The following is a 17,786-nucleotide window of genomic DNA, read 5'->3' as shown; positions in this document are numbered from 1 at the left end:
ATCTTAAACACACGGAGCACAGAGATGGTGAGAGGCCTGAGGGAAGCCAATCTGCCTTAACAGCCCAGTGCCCAATTCAATAAATATCTAGGAAGAAAATGAGGGATTTCAGATACTCCAAGGTAAACTCAGGAGAAAGCCAGGAGGAAACTTTCTATCTAAAAACCTAAAGATCTACCTACCAAAAGTACTTATCTGAAATGTTTTATACTCAATTATCCCTTTCCACATAAAATTTAACCATTATTCCTTCTCCAGCTTTCCCCCAAATTTCTATTGAAGCTATGAAATACATGAACTGGCCCACAGGAACGTGGGGGAAACAGAGGGCTAAAGATGAAGGTGTGGACATCCACGTCCTATGAAGTTCAACACACTGATCTTCTTCCTCTGAGTTCAAGTACAGAAATGCATTTAAAAACCAATTCAGAGATACGTTCGGTAGATTACTCCTTTCTGCTCATGGACGCCGCCAAGTAAGCATCGTTGACTTCTCACCCCCGCCCCCACTGCCGTCATGTCTAAGTCACAGTCACCCAAAGAGCCCGAACAGCTGTGGAAGCTCTTCATCGGAGGTTTGAGCTTTGAAACAACCGATGAGAGTCTGAGGAGCCATTGTGAGCAGTGGGGAACGCTCACAGATTGTGTGGTAATGAGAGATCCAAACACCAAACGCTCCAGAGGCTTCGGGTTTGTCACATATGCCACTGTGGAGGAGGTGGATGTGGCCATGAATGCAAGGCCACACAAGGTGGATGGAAGAGTTGTGGAACCAAAGAGGGCCATCTCAAGAGAAGATTCTCAAAGACCTGGTGCCCACTTAACTGTGAAAAAGATTTTGTTGGTGGCATTAAAAAAGACACTGAAGAATATCATCTAAGAGATTATTTTGAACAGTCTGGGAAAATTGAAGTGACTGAAATCATGACTGATCGAGGCAGTGGCCAAAAGGGAGGCTTTGCTCTCATAACCTTTGACGACCATGACTCTGTAGACAAGACTGTCAGTCAGAAATGCCACACTGTGGATGGCCACAGCTGTGAAGTAAGGAAAGCCCTACCTGAGCAAGAGATGGCTAGTTCCTCATCCAGCCAAAGAGGCCGAAGTGGTTCTGGAAACTTTGGTGGTGGTCGTGGAGGTGGTTTTGGTGGGAATGACAACTTTGTCGTGGAGGAGACTTCAGTGGCCGAGGTGGCTTTGGTGGCAGCCGCGGTGGTGGTGGCTATGGTGGCCGTGGGGATGACTATAATGGGTTTGGTAATGATGGCAGCAATTTTGGAGGTGGTGGAAGCTACCATGATTTGGGCAGTTACAACAATCAATCTTCCAATTTTGGACCCATGAAAGGAGGAAACTTTGGAGGCAGAAGTGCTGGCCCCTATGGTGGTGGAGGCCAATGCTTTGCCAAACCCCGAAACCAAGGTGGCTGTGGTGGTTCCCGCAGCAGCAGTAGCTATGGCAGTGGCAGAAGGTTTTGACGACTGCCAGGAAACAAAGCTTAGCAGGAGCCGAGAGCCAGAGAAGTGACGGGGAAGCTACAGGTTACAACAGATTTGTGAACTCAGCCAAGCACAGTGGTGGCAGGGCCTAGCTGCTACCAAGAAGACATGTTTTAGACAATACTCATGTGTACGGGCAAAAAAACTCGAGGACTGTGTTTGTGACTAATTGTATAACAGGTTATTTTAGTTTCTGTTCTGTGGAAAGTGTAAAGCATTCCAACAAAGGGTTTTAATGTAGATTTTTTTTTTTTTGCACCCATGCTGTTGATTGCTAAGTGTAATAGTCTGATCATGACGCTGAATAAATGTGTCTTTTTTTAAATGTGCTGTGTAAAGTTAGTCTACTCCGAAGCCATTTTGGTAAACTACCCCAACAGTGTGAAGTTAGTATTCCTTCAGGGTGATGCCAGGTTCCATTCAAAATTTATTTACAACTTGCTTTGGGGGAGAAGTTATTGTCTTCTGAAACCTTGGTGTAGTTGAACTGACAGTTACTGCGTTGTGACCTGGAGTTCACCGTGAAAAGGGTCACCCAAGCCAAGTCATGGAGTTTTTTGATTATTAATATATGATTGTTGGCATATCCTATGCAATATATCTAAATTGGATTATGGTACCAGATATAGATGGGAATGAAGCTTGTGTATCATCCATTATCATGTGTAATAAATAAACAATTTAATACCCTCTTAAAAAAATAAAAAACCAATTCAATGTGTATGCTCCAAAAGTTTCATCCATATTGTCTTTCTGCCTAGAAATGAGCTGGGTATCAATTTTACTTTTGTAAAAAAGTAAAAATTTTAATTAAAATTTATAAACTCCAAGAAAGGAAATTTCTTCAGGAGTCTTTAGGTCAGAAGCACATTAAGCATCTGGTAATTCCTAATTTAACAAAAAGTAACTCTTCTGCTTTATACCCCTAATGCAAATGGGAAATGTCTACTCCATAAATTACATTTTTATCCCTTAGGATTACCCTAAAGATATTAAGTAATTACAAATACTTTCATTTTTCTCACAAGTGACATAAAGACTCTGTGGGAAGTATCCAAAACACAGCATTAGGAGGACACTAAAAGGCATTTAGGATAACCATTTACTCACTGTATTAATCCTCCTACAAGAATTGCTAATATTCTAGCAAGCCACTTCCAAGGGAAACTCAAACGGTATTGGTCTAAGCATCAACATGCCCATTCCAACAGACTCAAAACCGAATAGGATGACCCAGAACAATCACACTGGATTCAGTGGGGCCAGGGCACCAGGCATCTTGGGAGAGGGGGACATTACAGGGAGGAGGCCAACCTGAAGACAATCAACCCTTCCCCTTACGCAGGGTCCGATTTTAAGTTCTGAATTAAACTACCCATCTAAATCAGGTCTTTCCAAATCCAATGTCCAATGGGGCAAAGTCCTCTTTTACGCAGGTATTAATACATTTTCGGTCCTGGCAAGCATTCCTCATAATAGACTTTCCAGCTTAGCACTAGCCTGGCCTCTCTCCTTTGGCGACAACTCAGTCTAAGTCAGTTCCCCAAACCTACCACCAGCCCCAGAGAAGGGCTCATCTTCCCATGCTGAACAGAACGAGCCTCTCCTCTCCTCTGTCACTCTGGAATACTGTGAGTGGTATTTCAATTAAACACAATGAGATCATCTCATATTTCTGTTGGCCACAACTTATATAAATGATAATTAACATTCGCTGCCCGTCAGGAACTATTCTCGTGCTCTACATATTTTAGCGGATTTAATCCTTACAATAATCTTATGAGGTGGGTACTATTATTATTGTAACTTCCTGATAAGGAAACTGAGGCACTTAGGTTAAGTAACTGTCCAAGAGAGAGCCAGTCAGGAGTGGAGATCCAAACCCAGGCAGCCTGCTTTCCCAGCCCATGTTCTTGGTGAGGTGCTACACTGCCCCCACCCCACACTGTTCTAGGAACTTCACAAGGATCATCTCATTTAACCCTTAAACAACCCCACAAAGAGAATCCCGAGGCTCTGTAAGATCTCTGGAACACCTTTTTGCATCATCAAAAGGGTCAGAGTTAGAACAGCTTGCATCTGGGTTCTTTAACAACTATCTGTAGGTCACAGATGCTATAAAGGGAACTTCTGGTTAGCCAGAACCTTACATTCTGTTTTGGATAAATAGTAATTCGAAGTATTTGGGGCTGCAATCATTGGACCAAGTGTGACCTTGACCCTAAACTTTGGAAGAGGCCCCTGAGTTCTAAATATAAGTACTCTCATAAAGAAAGAAACAAGACAGAAAACAAGTTTTTCACTACAGTTAATCTTATCTAGGTTGTTGTTTTAAGTTACCTACATTCTGAAGCTAAGTCTACTGAAAGTTACATACTATGCTGAGAAAAACACTCTTGGGCTGATTATATTCATATTAGCTATGAGTTGCTACGTACAGTAAAGCAACAACAAGCTTTTAAATATTTTGCCTAAATTGCTTCGTATACCTGGATTTTCTTTTCAACTACAAATGTGACACAGTTGACCTCCTCGTCCGAGGATGTGGAACCTGTGGATACTGAGGGCCATTGTACTAGGCCATTTTATTGATATATAAGGGACTTGAGCATCCTCGGATTTTGGTATCCGAAGGGGATCCTGGAACCAATCCCCCACAGATACTGAGGGACCACTGTACATGTTTTCCAAATACCACGGATGTATTAGAAAAAGGCCCCGCCTCCCCACCACTGTAACAGTTTATTGTATACTTTCCACTTTCCTTTATGCTCATGAACTTGTGTATGTGCATTTTAATTTTTAACAGGGAGAAGTATACTATACACAGCACTCTACATATATCATTATTCATGTAAGCCATCACACTGGGTCTAATGATTCATTTCAACAGCCGCACACTATTCTCTATGGGAAGCACTGCCACTCACTTGGTCTGGTTCTCTTACTGATGGGCAAGCAGCATGATTCTGGTTTATTTACATGACAAATAATGCCACAATAAACAACCCTAGGCTTATATCCTTATTTTATCTGCTAACTGCTGGTCAAAGGGTAAATAAATAAATCTGACAAATGCCAAAATTTGTTCCAAAAAAAGTTGTGGTAACTTTCACCCCCCACACACTTTATGAGAATATCCATTTCTCTACATCCTCATTACCATCTTGCCAATTTTTAAATCTGATGGGTGAAAAATATGGCACATCAGTGATTTGCTATTCCTTTCCAGTGACGGAGGAAGCTGAGCATCTGGTTGATGGGTCATTTGCATTTCTTCCTCTATAAACTGTCAGGACACATCCTATGACCATTTTTCTAACGGGTCATCTCTTTTTCTTATTAATTTATCTGCGCCTTTCCCTTACTAGGGATAGTAACCTTTAGTAATGTGTACCACATCTCAGTCTGTCTTTTGCCTTTGTGCTATTTTGCCTGCAGAAACTTTTTATTTTTACATAGCTAAATCCATTCTGATTTTTATGACTTGCGTTTTTTCTTATTAACCCTGAAGTTTTACAATCAGTCCAAGTTTTTTCTAATACCTTAGCCTTTATTTTATATTCAGATCTCCAATTTTCTAAAAGGAAATATTTTGAAGATGGCCTGCCAAGCAAATATTTATTTAGTCCCTGACAGCTGACCATCAGCTTTAAAGTGTACTGGTGTAGTGAAAGAACCACCCTATAAAACTGAAACTAGGTTACTGCCCAAACAACTTTAAAGCAGGACTCCTTTAACTTGTTTGGACTGCCAAATATAAGCTGTCAGTCTTTAAAGACATCAAGTCAGCACTTTTATGAGTATGATGTACCAGAGAAATTCCAGTTCTATCTGATAATAACAAACATACCTCCTTTTTTAGGTAAGCTATGTATACTGTATATAAAAAACCTGATTTCACTCAGCAGTCAAAACATGTTAGGGGCTGGGATGAAACCTCCTAATTTAGCACAAAATCTGAAAACATTTAATGCGTTCTTTCCACATTTTTCTTCAGACCATAAAAATTAAGAGGCTTGGGGTAGGAACATTAGATGTAACGTTTAAAACAAAAATCAAAGAACTAAATAAAATACACTTGATGTGATCTGAGGAGTGCGATACTTCCTCCCTTTGGACACGCAGTGTTTTCACAAAATCCACTGAAGAGTGCATTTTCCCCCCTTTCGAATGGCTGTGAAAGTTAACTCATAGAGTAGCATCTACTAAGCGCGGACCTCGTACTCTACCTGTGCTAAATACTGTGCCCACAGCGCCCTTTCTAACCTGTGGGCTGTGGGCTGACAGGACGAGGCGACACTCGTCTTGCCCAGAAGCAGGGACAGCCGCAGAAGACAGCAGGCGCAGGGTTGGGATCAGAAACCACACAGTCTGCTAACATGTCTGGAACAACTCTGTTTGGGGACTGCGAGAGTGTCTAGGTCTTTTATTGTTCCCTGAATTAGCTCAGAAATTGGTGGCACCTGCACATCCTTTGTGAGGGTCATGATGGTGCGATTTAGCCTCATCTCTCCATCCACTTCACGAAACCAACTTTATTTTCCTTTCATTCTCTCTACGTTCAATTTTGTCAACCAATGTGATCCGTTTTTCGGAAACAAAAAGTACGACGTTTTGAATTAAGTTTTCAAAACTCAAAGCATTTCCACAAAACTGTGAAATCAGGTTCTGTTCTCGTTCAAATGATTTTCTTAACCTGTTAAGACTCCTCTTGTTGGTTTGAACTAAATGCCTGTCAAGATAACTTTGTTTCCCGATTCTGTCACTCACTTGAGTACTTATCCCTCTCGGCCTTCTGTCATCTAGACATTCAGAAAGCATGCCTTCTTTGTTTTTCAGGCTATTTAAAAACATACACTCAGCCAAGCAGGACCTGTGACAGTGTCAGTGCCCTCCCCACAGGCAGGGAGCAGTTCACGAATCCACGCTTCAGGGAAGGGGGCGTTTAAACTTCACGCAGCACCCCTCACCCTGTCATCGCAGACAGGGCTGGATACGCCCTCCCAAGCACCAACCTATAAGAGTTGTCAAGTTTTGTATCATTTCAAGGGTCCCTTTGCGATTCAAGAAAATGACAGGCCCACAGGCACATCTGCGAATCCAAACGCTGCCCCAAACATATTCAGATAGAGGTTATACTCCATCAACAGAGGAAGGAAGAGTGCATACACAAGCCAGAGTTTTCACCCATACCTAGAACAATCTAGAAAACAAACCTAAGAAACAATCCACAAAACGAATGTCTGGTAGGGAAGAGGCACGGCACCGTTACTGGGAATAATGGCCCGACAAAGACTGGCCAGCCTGGTGGTCCATGTGTGACAAGCCAGAATCCAGGCCCCATGGAGGGCACAACAACCCCTTCTCTGGGGGCCTTTTTTTTAGGGCCCCATGTCACAGCAGCCCTCCACGCTGGTACGCCCAGGCCAACTAGAGAACGAAACGTTCCCCAAAGAGCACACCGTTCCCTTGCCTAGAGTCTCCGCAAATCCCAAGTCTCCCCAGCTTCCGAGAAGAGGCCAGATGCCAGCACCACCTCCTTCCCCGCTCTCTGTCCGCGGACTGCAAACGTCGCTCCTCTGGACACTCAGCGTTTCCCACAGGCATCCCCCTTAGCCATGTTCAATTTTAATCACTTGCGTGCAGAATGAGGCTCCTGGGAAGCAAAGGCAGGGCTTCCGTCGCCTTCCCCTCCCCCTACGACAACGGGAGTTCCCGAACCGGGCTCTCCAGACCCGCGCCGGGCGGTCCCGAATCGCCCGCGGATCCCCCGCCGCAGACGCGGCCCCCCGCCCCCCGCCGGCTTCCCGACTGAGCCCCGGCGCCGGGGTGAGCCTGGAGCCTGAACGCGTTTTTAGAGTTTTCCATGTTTCCTGCCACCAAGCTGGGCTCGTCAGGAAGGCCCTAAACCACAGCGCCCAGCTGCGTACCTAGCCCGTGAAAACATTCACACGTCTTGCCAACCTCAACCTGGCGTGGCCGTCACCCGCTGGGCACACGGGACCAAGCGTGCGGTCCCCGCGCTGCCGCCGTGTGTGCAGCTCCAACCCCAGCCTCCAGGAAGGACCCGGCACAGCGGCCGAGGTCGGGGGCCGGCAGGGGAGCGGGCACTTCCCGGGGCCCCGGAAAGAACAAAAACTACCAGGAATCGTTAGATCCGACGAGAGGAGCAGAGAGGACGAATCCTCTGGGCCTCACAACGACAAGGACTGAGTCGGAGATCACTTCCATCTCCGGGGTAGAGACGACAAACAAAGCCGAAGAAAACGCACAACTGGGAGCGCGCCCGGATCGACGCGGCCCACACGGCGAGCTGCTCGAACGCAGGCCGGCGGACCCGGCGCGCGGCTCCCGTGAGGGGACGGCGGTGGTTGTGCGCGGGCCGCGGCGGCCACACGTGTGGGCCGCACACAAAGGTCCCCGAGCCGCGGTCCCCTCCTCCTGCGCAGCGAACATGGCGGAGACCGCGAGCTCCCCGCGCCGGTGCAGGCCGCACTCGCCCTCCCGCGTCCCCGCCGCCGCCTCAGACGCCGCGGCCTCCAGGCCGCCGCCCGCCCGCCCTCCTTCTCCTCACAGTCCGGGCGGCCATCCGCTTACCCGCAGCCGGGCGCGGCGAGCGCTCGGGCTCCGGCAGGTCCCCGAACAGGTCCATCGCGGAGGCTGGGAGGCGGCGGCGGCGGCGGCGGCGGCAGCGGCAGCGGCGGCGGCGGCAGACGCGCAGCCCGCGAGCGGCGGCGGGCTCCACACCCTGCGGCCGAGGCGGAGACGGAGGCGGCGGCGGCAGCGGCAGCTGGGCGGTGGCGGCCGGGGAGCCATCAATCACCCGAAGGCGGGCCCGGAACGCCACCAATCGGCGCGCGGCGTGGCCCGGCCGCCCCAAAGGCCTGCGCGCGGGCATTGGGGTGGCGGGGAGGGGGGGACGGGGCGGCGGCGCGCACGCGCACAGGTCTACTCTCCGCCGGCTGCGCGAGCGGATACCTGGGCGGGCAGGGCTGAAGTGCCGCGGACGGTGTCATGTTTCTCTCGGACGCCGTTCCCGGGCCCCTCCTGCTCTCCCGAGGCACGGGCGTCCGATTCCAAGAAGGCCCTTCCAGACAGACATGTCTGAGCTCGAGGGCAGCTGTAGTGAGCCCTGGTGGCCCGGAAAGCTTTATGGGGTTTTCACATCGGTTCCATCCCTTCATCCTCACACCACCACGGTGGGCCTGCATCCCTGGCCAATTTGCGATTGAGAAGCCGAAGCCTCATAGAGTGGCCCCTTAAGATGCAGAGTGGAGAGGAGGCATGTCTCGACTGCCGCCATCTGGGCACGTGGGGGGAGGGGAAAGGGAGCGTCCATGGCAGGTTCCAGAGAGCAGTGACGTCAGGAAGCTGGCCTGGCACACAGCTGGGCCTCGGTGTTCTGTTGAATATACACAGGTTCATAAAACGACATCAGGCTCTGATGACCGATCAAGCCAAAAACGAGGCCCCTCTCTTCACGTCTGAACACAGACGAAAAGACGAGCGTTGGCCAAGCCACAAAAGTGACCAAACGTCTTTCTGTCTTGGCCAATAAGAGTGACTGCTGCTTCTTTACCAATTACAAGTTTAGGCTTTCTCTAGTCTTCCTGCCTTTAAGATACGATTTATTAAGACACCCAGTCAAGGAATTGCCTCCTTTTCCTGGCATAATCCAATCCAGAGCAAAGCCCTGCTTCCTTAAATGTGTCCCCAAATCAACTAACACAGACCCAAATGTTGTAAGTCCTCTGCACGTCCCTTTACTGAGGTTTCCCGTGGTAGCAGTCTCCCTGGCTGGGATGAGTAATAACCCAATTCCGGCGACTGCAGGTGTGTTTCTGGTGATCTCTGGCTGAGGACATTGTTGGGCTCAGCAGGCCTTCATGCCTCTCATCTGCTTGCCTGCTCACTCACCACTATTTGAAACCCTCACTGCTCTCTGCTCTCCCTTTAACAGATGAACTGCCTCATCCCTGCAGAAATGCTCTAAAGTAGCAATACAGTCCTATTTGCTCACCTCTCATCCACTTCTCAGCCCACCCCAACCTAGCTTCACCTCATCACTTCCCCATAACTGTTCCTGCTAAGCTCACCAGTCATTTCTCACTCTGTGGCTAAATGGAGGTGATGTTTTTAGTCATCACCATACATGAATCCCAGCGGTATGACACGGTCAGTGTCTCTTTCCCTTTGGTTTGTGGAACACATCGCTCTCCTGGTTTGACGCCTGTTCTCTGTCTGCTTTGCAGGCCCACGTCTTCTGCCCAGCGATTAACTGATGGAATTCTTTAAGACTTGATCCTGGGTCCTCCTCATCCCACACTCCCTCCTTCGGTAAATCTCATCCCCACTTGGCTTGAATTACCACTCATCTAAACGTGGTTCGTTAATTTATGTTTCCTACCAGCTCCAGATCCACATGTTCAAATATCACTCATGTGATATCTCTTGGATGTCTCAAAAGTACCTCAAACTCAACATGTCCCAACCAAAATCATTTTCTCGACTCCTCACCGTATCCCCTTCGATTTCTCCTTCCAGGATTGACACCTCCCTGTGTCCCTACCCCAGAATCCCTCTTAGGAAGATAGCCGCCAAGGTGGCTTCCACAATCTCCGTCTCCTAGTATTCAGCTCTTGTGTGGTCACCATCTTTTGAACGTGGCTGGTGTGACTTGCTCTGGTCAATAGAGTACAGCAAACGTGTCAGGAGCTATGTGATTACGTGGATGTAATTCCTTCACACAGGTTAGTGACACCCATCCTGCTAGTGTGACCCAGCAGGATCCTATGAGGACTTCTCAGAATAGACTCCCACCCATGTCCTCCACCTGCCTTTTGTCCGTAGAAAAACTTTAGTCAAAGAATAAATTTAATCAGAGAAGTGACAAAATGCAGAAAGAAAGGAAAACAGTCAAACAAGACAAAATAATAATACTTTAGTCATTAAACAAAGTCAAGAACCTTTAGTTCTTCCTCAAGGACTCTAGATAATATTCTGAGCCACACCCCTTGAGCTGTTTTGCAGATACTGAAACCCACACCAAGTGGAAGAAGTTAACTGTATGCTGCCCACAAGCACATAGACCCCAAACCAGTTGGAACCAAAAGGTTGATGATGCTGATTCCCAATAACCTCACCACCAACCAATCAGAAGAATGTCCATGAGCTGACCACGCCCTGTTCCTTGAACTCTGTAAGACTCCTCACTACCCCCTCCAGGGAGGGACACACAGTCTTGAGGGAAGTAGCCCGCTGTGGCCCCCTTTGCCTGGCAAAGCAATAAAGCGCTTTCTTTCTATTTCACCCAAAACTCTGTCTCCGAGATTTAATCCGGTGCCGGTGTACAGAGGCCAAGTTTCAGCAACACTAAGAGACTCTCTCTTGCTGACTTTGAAGAAGCAAGACACCATGCTGTGAGCTGCAGAATGGAGAGGGCCACAGCGAGGACCTGAGGGTGGATTCCAGCTGACGGAAGCGGAGGGCTTCAATCCAGGAGCACACAAGGAAACGGGTGCTGCAACAACTTGTGAGCTTGGAAGCTGGTCCTTCCTAGTCGAGCCTCAGATGAGACTTCTGTCCAGGCCCACACCTTGACTGCAGCCTTGCAGAGGACTCTATGGTGCCTGGACTCCTGACCCATGGAAACTGTGCCATAACAGATGGATGTGGTTTTAAGCTGCTCAATCGTGGTAATTTGTTATGCAACAATAGATAACAAATACACCCTCCATCACCAAATCCTATCAGTTTTATCCCTGACTGCCTTTTGAATCCACCCCCTGACCCCTGCGCCCACCAAGTCTGTGTCACCGAATCATGGCCTCCTTTCGGGCTTCTCCTTGAGGCCTTTTCTCAATCCCTGCACTAGTTTTTCTCTCTCTGGTCCCAGCACATTTTCTCATGTGGGTCCTTTGGCTTGGGATGTTCTTCTAGGTCCTCCACTCGAGGAAAATTTCATCTGTTCCTCAGATTTCAGTAATCGATTCCTCAGGAAAACCATTCTTGAGTGACCTAAGTACAATCCCCCTTTACACCTCTCCTTTATGGCTTTTGTCATAGTTGCCATTTTACAGTTATTTATGTGATTATGTCATTAACGACTGGATCTCCTAACAAAATGTAAGCTGTAGGAGGTCAGGAACTGTGTTTGGTTTTGCATGTTACTGCACCTGGCACGCAGTAGATGCTCACATACACTGGCTAGGTGAATGATGAAGAATCAATGAACGAATGGATGAATGAGTGAATGGATGAATATGTCCATTCTTGATTCTCCAAGTTCATGACACAAGCCTTCCTACCTCAGGAACGTCAGGAAGTTTGGAGCCAAGAGTATTGCCTCCTGTGTGCTTGCTCAGGACTGCCCAGACTAAGTTCACTGTTGTGCTCTTAGAAAAAGGTCATAGATTTCTGATTTTGAGAGCTTAAACTGTCTAGAGATAAGGAAGGTACCGGATGTCCTAGGACATTATCAGCTGCCTGAGTGGCAGACGGTATTTTCCAAAGTTTGCTGCAACAATGTATCCCATCCCCTGTGCTCTTCTAAGTGGGCCCTTGCCACTCCCCCCATCAACAGGTAGGTTCTGAGTCTCCTCCTCTTCAACCTGGGTGAGCTGTGACTACTTGGACGAATAGAGAGTGGAAGATGTGCCATTATATTATCTCCAAGGCTAGGTCATAAAAGCCCACGCAGCTTCTGCCTGGTTCTCTGGAGATGCTTGCTCTCGAGGAAGTCAGTCACCCAGTAAGAAGTCCAATGACTCTGAGGCTGCCGTGATGGAAAAGCCTCACGTAGGCACTGTATTCCACAACCCTGCTGAGCTGCCAGCCAACAGCCAGCAGTGACTGCCAGCCAAGTCGAATGAGTCATCTTGGACATCCATTCCAGGGGAACACTCAGACTAGGGTTCTGAACCCCAGCCAACAGCTGATTACAACCTCATGAGAGACCCCAAGCAAGGACTGCACAGCTAAGCCCTTTATGAAATCCTGACCCACAAAACCACAAGCAAAATAAAATAAGGTTTCTTTTTTAAAATGGAAGTATAGTTGATTAACTATATTGTGTTAGTTTCATGTCTATAGCAAAGTGATTCTGTTATATATATATATATATTTTAAAATATATCTTTATTGAAGTATAATTGCTCCACAGTACTGTTAGTTTCTGTTGTACACCAAAGTGAATCAGCCATATGCACACATATGTCCCCTTATCCCCTCCCCGTTGAGCCTCCCTCCCACCCTCCCTATCCCACCCCTCTAGGTCATCGCAAAGCACCGAGCTGACCTCCCTGTGCTATGCTGCTTCTTCCCACTAGCTAACTATTTTACATTCGGTAGTGTATATATGTCCATGCTACTCTCACTTTGTCCCAGCTTCCCCCTCCCACCCCGTGTCCTCAAGTCCATTCTCTATGTCTACATCTTTATTCCTGCCCTGCCATTAGTTTCATCAGTGCCACTTTTTTTTAGATTCCATATATATGTGTTAGCATATGGTATTTGTTTTTCTCTTTCTGACTTACTTCACTCTGTATGACAGTCTCTAGGTCCATCCACCTCACTACAAATAACTCAGTTTCGTTTCTTTTTATGGCTGAGTAATATTCCATTGTATATATGTGCCACATCTTCTTTATCCATTCATCTGTCAGTGGACATTTAGGTTGCTTCCATGTCCTGGCTATTGGAAATAGTGCTGCAATGAATATTGTGGTACATGACTCTTTTTGAATTATGGTTTTCTCAGGGTATATGCCCAGTAGTGGGATTGCTGGGTCATATGGTAGTTCTAGTTTTAGTTTTTTAAGGAACCTCCATACTGTTCTTCATAGTGGCTGTATCAGTTTACATTCCCACTAATAGTGCAGGAGGGTTCCCTTTTCTCCACACCCTTTCCAGCATTTATTGTTTCTAGATTTTTTGATAATGGCCATTCTCACTGGTGTGAGGTGATACCTCACTGTGGTTTTGATTTGCATTTCTCTAATAATTAGTGATGTTGAGCATCTTTTCCTGTGCCTCTTAGCCATCTGTACGTCTTCCTCGGTGAAATGTCTGTTTAGGTCTTCCACCCATTTTTTAACTGGATTGTTTGTTTTTTTGATATTGAGCTCCATGGGCTGTTTGTATATTTTGGAGATTAATCCTTTGTTGTTTCATTTGCAAATACTTTCTCCCATTCTGAGGGTTGTCTTTTTATCTTGTTTATGGTTTCCTTTGCTGTGCAAAAGCTTTTAAGTTTAATTATGTCCCATTTTATTTTTGTTTTTATTTCCGTTACTCTAGGAGGTGGGTCAAAAAAGATCTTGCTGTGGTTTATGTCAAAGGGTGTTTTTTCCTATGTTTTCCTCTAAGAGTTTTATAGTGTCTCATCTTACATTTAAGTCTTTAATCCATTTGGAGTTTATTTTTGTGTATGGTGTAGGGTAGTGTTCTAATTTCATTCTTTTACATGTAGCTGTCCTGTTTTCCCAGCACCACTTATTGAAGAGGCTGTCTTTTCTCCATTTTATGTTCTTGCCTCCTTTGTTGTAAATTAGGTGCCCATATGTGCATGGGTTTATCTCTGGGCTTTCTATCCCGTACCACTGATCTGTATTTCTGTTTTTGTGCCAGTACCATACTGTCTTGATTAGCTTTGTGGTATAGTTTGAAGTCAGGGAGCCTGATTCCTCCAACTCCATTTTTCTTTCTCAAGATTGCTTTGGCTATTCGGGGTCTTCTGTGTTTCCATACGAATTGTAAAATTTTTTGTTCTAATTCTGTGAAGAATGTTACTGGTAGTTTCATAGGGATTGCATTGAATCTGTAGATTGCTTTGGGTAGTATAGTCATTTTAACTGTGTTGATTCTTCCAATCCAAGAACATGGTATATTTCTCCATCTGTTTATGTCATCTTTGATTTCTTTCATTAGTGTTTTATAGTTTTCTGAGTGCAAGTCTTTCGCCTCCTTAGGCAGGTTTATTCCTAGACATTTAATTCTTTTTGTTGCAGTGGTAAATGGGAGTGTTTCCTTAATTTCTGATTTTTCATTGTTGGTGTATAGGAATGCCAGAGATTTCTGTGCATTAATTTTGTATTCTGCAACGTTGCCAAATTTATTGATTAGTTCTAGTAGTTTTCTGGTAGCATCTTTAGGATTTTCTATGTATAGTATCATCTCATCTGCAAAGAGCAACAGCTTTACTTCCTCTTTTCCAATTTGTATTCCTTTTATTTCTTTTCCTTCTCTGATTGCCGTGGCTGGAACTTCCAAAACTACGTTGAATAAGAGTTGTGAGAGTGGACATCCTTGTCTTTTTCCTGATCTTAGTGGAAATGCTTTTAGGTTTTCACCATTGAGTATGATGCTTGCTGTGGGTTTGTCATATATGGCTTTTATGATGTTGAGGTAGGTTCCCTCTATGCCCATTTTCTGGAGAGTTTTTATCATAAATGGGTGTTGAATTTTGTCAAAAGCTTTTTCTGCATCTATTGAGATGATCATATGGTTTCTATTCCTTAATTTGTTAATGTTCTGTATCACATTGATTGATTTGCTTATATTGAAGAATACTTGCATCCCTGGGATAAACCCCACTTGATCATGGTGTATGATCCTTTTAATGTGCTGTTGGATTCTGTTTGCTAGTATTTTGTTCAGGGTTTTTGCATCTATGTTCATCAGTGATATTGGTCTATAATTTTCTCTTTTTTGTGGTATCTTATTCTGGTTTTGATATCAGGGTGATGGTGGCTTCATAGAATGAATTTGGTAGTGTTTCCCCCTCTGCAATTTTTTGGAAGAGTTTCAGAAGCATCAGTGTTAGCTCTTCTCTAAATGTTTGATAGAATTCGCCTGTGAAGCCCTCTGGTCCTGTACTTTTGTTTGTTGGAAGATTTTTAATTACAGTTTCAATTTCATTGCTTGTGATAGGTCTGTTTATATTTTCTAATTCTTCCTGGTTCAGTTGTGGAAAATTGTACCTTTCCAAGAATTTGTCCATTTCATCAGGGTTGTCCATTTTATTGGCATATAGCTGTTTGTAGTAGTCTCTTATAATCCTTTGTATTTCTGCCGTGTCAGTTGTGATTTCTCCTTTTTCCTTTCTAATTTTATTGATTTTCATCCTCTCCCTTTTTTTCTTGATGCATCTGGCTAAGGGTTTATCAATTTTGTTTACCTTCTCAAAGAACCATTTTTAGTTTTATTGATCTTTGCTACTGTTTTCTTCATTTCTATTCCATTTATTTCTGCTCTGACCTTTATGATTTCTTTCCTTCTACTGACTTTGGGTTTTCTTTGTTCTTCTTTCTCTAGCCCCTTAACTGTAGGGTTAGATTGTTTATTTGATTTTTCTTGTTTCTTGAGGTGAGATTGAATTGCTATAAACTTCCCTCTTAGAACTGCTTTTGCTGCATCCCATAGGTTTTGGGTCGTCGTGTTTTCGCTGTCATTTGTTTCTGTGCGTTTTTTTTATTTCTTCTCTGATTTCTTCAGTGATCTCTTGGTTATTTAGTAGCGCACTGTTTAGCCTCCATGTATTTGTGGTTTTTACAATTTTTTTTTTTGCTGTAATTGATTCCCAATCTCACAATGTTGTGGTCAGAAAACATGCTTGATATGATTTCAATTTTCTTAAATTTTCCATGGCTTGATTTGTGACCCAAGATGTGATCTACCCTGGAGAATGTTCTGTGTGCACTTGAGAAGAAAGTGTACCCTGCCACTTTTTGGTGGAATGGTCTATAAATATCAATTAAATCTATCTGGTCTATTGTGTCATTTAAAGCTTGTGTTTCCTTATTTATTTTCTGGTTGGATGATCTGTCCATGGTGTAAGTGTGGTGTTAAAGTCCCCTACTATTATTGTGTTACTGTCAATTTCTCCTTTCATGGTTGTTAGCATTTGCCTTATGTATTGAGGTGCTCCTATGTTGGGTGCATAAACATTTATAATTGTTATATCTTCTTCTTGGATTGATCCTTTGATCATTATGTAGTGTCCCTCCTTATCTCTTGTAACAGTCTTTATTTTAAAGTCTATTTTGTCTGATACGAGTATTGCTACTCCAGCTTTCTTTTGAGTTCCATTTGCATGGAGTATCTTTTTCCATCCTTTCACTTTCAGTCTGTATGTGTCCCTAGGTCTGAAGTGGGTCTCTTGTAGACAGCATATATATGGGTCTTGTTTTTGTATCCATTCAGCCAGTCTGTGTCTTTTGGTTGGAGCATTTAATCCATTTACATTCAAGGTTATTGTCGATATGTATGTTCCTATTACCATTTTCTTAATTGTTTTGGGTTTGTTTTTGTGGGTCTTTTTCTTCTCTTGTGTTTCCCACTTAGAGAGGTTTCTTTAGCATTTGTTGTAAAGCTGGTTTGGTGATGCTGAATTCGCTTAGCTTTTGCTTGTCTGAAAAGCTTTTGATTTTTCCATTGAATCTGAATGAGATCCTTGCTGGGTAGAGTAATCTTGGTTGTAGGTTTTTCTTTTTCATCACTTTAAGCATATCCTGCCACTCCCTTCTGGCCTGCAGTGTTTCTGCTGAAAAATCAGCTGATAATCTTATGGGGATTCCTTTGTATGTTATTTTTTGTTTTTCCCTTGCTGGTTTTTACATTTTTTTCTTTGAATTTAATTTTTGTTAGTTTGATTTATATGTGTCTTTGTGTGTTTTCCCTAGGGTTTACCTTGTATGGGACTCTTTGTGCTTCCTGGACTTGGGTGACTATTTCCTTTCCCATGTTAGGGAAGTTTTCGACTATAATCTCTTCAAATATTTCCTCAGACCCTTTTTCTCTTCTTCTTCTGGGACCCGTATAATTTGAATGTTGGTGCATTTAGTGTTGTCCCAGAGGTCTCTGAGATTGTCTTCTTTTCATTCTTTTTTCTTTGTTCTGCTCCTCAGCAGTTATTTCCACCATTTTATCTTCCAGCTCACTTATTCATTCTTCTGCCTCAGTTATTCTGTTATTGATTCCTTCTAGTGTATTTTCACTTCAGTTATTGTGTTACTCATCTCTGTTTGTTTGTTCTTTAGTTCTTCTATAAATTTATTTATTTATTTATTTTGGGCTGCTTTGGGTCTTTGTTGCTGCACGCGAGGTTTCTCTAGTTGTGGCAAGTTGGGGCTACTCTTCATTGTGGTGTGCAGGCTTCTCATTGCGGTGGCTTCTCTTGTTACGGAGCATGGGCTGTAGATGCACAGGCTTCAGTAGTTGTGGCATGCAGGCTCAGTAGTTGTGGCTCGCAGGCTCTAGAGCACAGGCTCAGTGGTTGTGGTGCAC

The 17,786-nt window shown here is 44.7% G+C and overlaps 1 protein-coding gene and 1 pseudogene across 3 annotated transcripts in view; one reads left to right on the top strand and one right to left on the bottom strand.

The window, feature by feature from the left end:
* Window positions 1-8,224, bottom strand: part of ILKAP (ILK associated serine/threonine phosphatase) — a 29,200-nt gene extending 20,976 nt beyond the window's left edge. For both annotated transcript variants that reach the window (XR_014294804.1, XM_082629831.1), the window contains exon 1: window positions 8,100-8,224. Coding sequence is in view for 1 of the 2 variants with exons in the window: in XM_082629831.1 (XP_082485957.1) it covers window positions 8,100-8,154 (55 nt within the window). In the remaining variant the exon portion in view is untranslated. The remainder of the gene's footprint in view (window positions 1-8,099) is intronic.
* LOC309809095 (heterogeneous nuclear ribonucleoprotein A1-like) lies at window positions 224-2,207 on the top strand (annotated as a pseudogene). The gene has a single exon. The product of its transcript is annotated as a heterogeneous nuclear ribonucleoprotein A1-like (transcript).
* Window positions 8,225-17,786: the final 9,562 nt, after the last annotated feature.

This window comes from Mesoplodon mirus (genome assembly GCF_964341445.2).
Source record: "Mesoplodon mirus genome assembly, chromosome: 8".
In the NCBI taxonomy this organism is placed as follows: Eukaryota; Metazoa; Chordata; class Mammalia; order Artiodactyla; family Ziphiidae; genus Mesoplodon; species Mesoplodon mirus.
This window is presented reverse-complemented; position numbering and strand designations above follow the sequence as displayed.